The sequence below is a fragment of the Erithacus rubecula genome, assembly GCF_903797595.1.
Source record: "Erithacus rubecula genome assembly, contig: scaffold_827_arrow_ctg1, whole genome shotgun sequence".
NCBI classification, from domain to species: domain Eukaryota; kingdom Metazoa; phylum Chordata; class Aves; order Passeriformes; family Muscicapidae; genus Erithacus; species Erithacus rubecula.
In genome coordinates, this window is record NW_027635510.1 from 17,532 (window position 1) to 20,012 (window position 2,481).

General features: G+C 68.2%; 1 protein-coding gene across 1 annotated transcript; it reads left to right on the forward strand.

Annotated features, from left to right (window-relative positions):
• Positions 1–810: 810 nt before the first annotated feature.
• On the forward strand, positions 811–2,221 carry LOC306816709 (serine/threonine-protein kinase pim-1-like; the record flags this gene model as incomplete). Its single annotated transcript, XM_079333142.1, has 4 exons — positions 811–1,152; positions 1,276–1,326; positions 1,531–1,897; positions 2,214–2,221. Coding segments are annotated over 4 exons (768 nt in total), but the record flags the coding sequence as incomplete, so codon positions are not given.
• Between the last annotated feature and the right edge of the window lie 260 nt (positions 2,222–2,481).

Sequence of the window (2,481 nt, forward strand, 5' to 3'; positions counted from 1 at the left end):
CAGGACCAGTGCACAGCAGGGACCCAGGGGATTCCCGTGTCACCGTGCGGGAGTCAGGACTCGGGGCTTGGCTCAACAGGGCAAAGTTCTCGTTCCGGGACAGTTTCAGGGGCTGCCCCCGGGGCGCGCGGGGCTCGGCCATGGGGCGAGTGGGGCGAGCGTGGAACGGACACGCGGACGAGCGAACACGCGGACAAACGAACACACGGACAAACGGCCACGGCACGTCAGTTGCTTTAGCAGCAGCGGCAGCAGCAGCAGCGGCAGCAGCGGCAGTAGAAGCAGCGAGTCTACAGATCCTCTGGATCTCTTGTTCCTCCTCTCCCTGTCCCGCATTCCCGCACCCTCTTCCCCGGGGTCCCGTTCCCGGATCCTCTCCCTCTCTTTCCTTCTCCCCTCTTCCCTTTCCGGGCCATGTTCCGAGCCCGCCCCCGGCCCCGGGCGGGGCTGCCCCTGCCCCGTCGCCGGCCCCGCCCCCGGCCCCGCTCGTCTCGCCGCGGTCTCGTCTCCGCCCGGCTCTCGCTGTCCTGGGTGTGGCGCTGTTGGCTGGGCAACAGTGCCTGGGGCTGGGGAGGCATCGCTTTTCTTTGGCTCCGCTTGTCCCGGCCCCAGCCCCGGCTCCAGCTCCGGCTCCAGCTCCAGCTCCACCTCCAGTTCCAGTTCCAGCTCCAGCTCCAGCCCCAGCTCCAGCTCCAGCCCCAGTCCCAGTCCCAGTCCCAGTCCCAGTCCCAGTCCCAGCCCCAGCCCCAGCCCCGGTCCCAACCCCAGTCCCAGTCCCAGTCCCAGCCCCAGCCCCAGTCCCAGTCCCAGTCCCAGTCCCGGCCCCAGTCCCGGCCCCAGCCCCGGCCCCGTCTCCGGCTCCTCCCGGGACCCGCGGAGGGCACACGCGGCGCGGCCACCCCCGCCATCCCCGCCGAGGCTCCCCCGGCCCGAGCTCCGCCGGGGCCCGGGGCGGGTGGGGATGCCCAGCCCAGGACGCTCGGGGAACGGTCGGGGGCCGTGTCTGGCCCCGGGCCGAGCGCTGACAGCCGCGTGTCGCCCGCAGGGAAGGCGCAGGAGGCGTTGCAGGAGCGGTACCGGATGGGTTCGCTGCTGGGGAGCGGCGGCTTTGGCAGCGTCTTCTCGGGCACCCGGCTCGCGGACGGCGCCCCGGTGAGAGGCAGGGGTGGAGGAGGAGGGAGGAGGAGGAGGAGGAAGAAGAAGACGAGGAAGGGGAGGCTGGAGCACGGCGTGCCGGGCGGCGAGCTCAGCCCGCTGCTGCCCCTTGGCTCGCAGGTCGCCATCAAGCGCGTGCCCCGGAATCGCATCCAGCACTGGGGCGAGCTGGTGAGTGAGTGGGGCCAGCGGCAGAAGCCGGGGCGTGCCGGGCGGCGAGGAGCCGGGGCCCGGCAGGGTGGGAGCCGCCGGGAGCCCTGCAGGGAGAGCGGGCGTGGGGTGAGCGGGGGGTGCAGAGCATCCCGGGCTGGCTGAGGAGCCCCAGAGCCCTGGCATGGCCTCAGCCCCGCTGACGGCATCGTGCTCCTCGCGCAGCCCGACGGCGCCCGTGCGCCCCTGGAGATTGTGCTCCTAGACAAGGTGTCCACTGGGTTCCCTGGAGTCATTCAGCTGCTGGAGTGGTTTGAGCTGCCCAGCTGCTTCTTGCTGGTGATGGAGCGTCCAGAGCGATGTCAGGACCTCCGTGATTTCATCGCGGCTCGGAGATTCCTGCCGGAGGAGGAGGCGCGGGGGCTGTTTCGCCAGGTGCTGGAGGCCGTGCGTCACTGCAGCAGCTGCGGGGTCCTGCACAGGGACATCAAACCGGCCAACATCATCATCGACCTGGACAGCGGGCAGCTCAAACTGATTGACTTCGGCTGTGGCACCTTCCTCCAGGACACAGTCTACACGCAGTTTGCAGGTGAGCCGAGCCTGGGAGATGCTCCTGGGCATCTCATTGCCCAGCCTGGCTGTGGCACCAGGGATTTCCCCCTTTGCTGCAGGCCATGGCATTGCTTCTGCAGCCAAGTTGCTCTTGGGTGGGGGTCAGAGGGGGGCCAGCTGCCAGTTCTGCCAACCTCATTCACCAGCCACTCAGCCATGGCTGGAGCTGGGGCAGCCAGGCCAACACAAACCCCATGGGGGTGGCAGAGAGGGGGGTCAGACCTGGGCACTGCTCAGTTTGGTGTGCAGGCGAGGAAGGGCTTGGACTGCTTTGCTGCCCTTGTTTGCCTTAGCTTATTAGTGTTTTCTGGGGGCAATGCAAGCAGGGAGGAGAGTGGGTTTTTCCCACCACTGGGTGGGTTTTTCTTCTGTGTGTCCTAGCTGAGCCTTCCCAGGGCTTCTACTGCCCTCTCCCAATACCAGTGGTTTCTTTTCCAACCCCAGATTTGTACACAAGAGCCAGGTGCTGGCAAGGAGGCAGCAGGTCACCCCCTGTGCCACTGCTGCAGCCCCCCCATGCCCAGGGATGCTGGGGCCAGGCTCTGGGAGCAGCAGCATTCC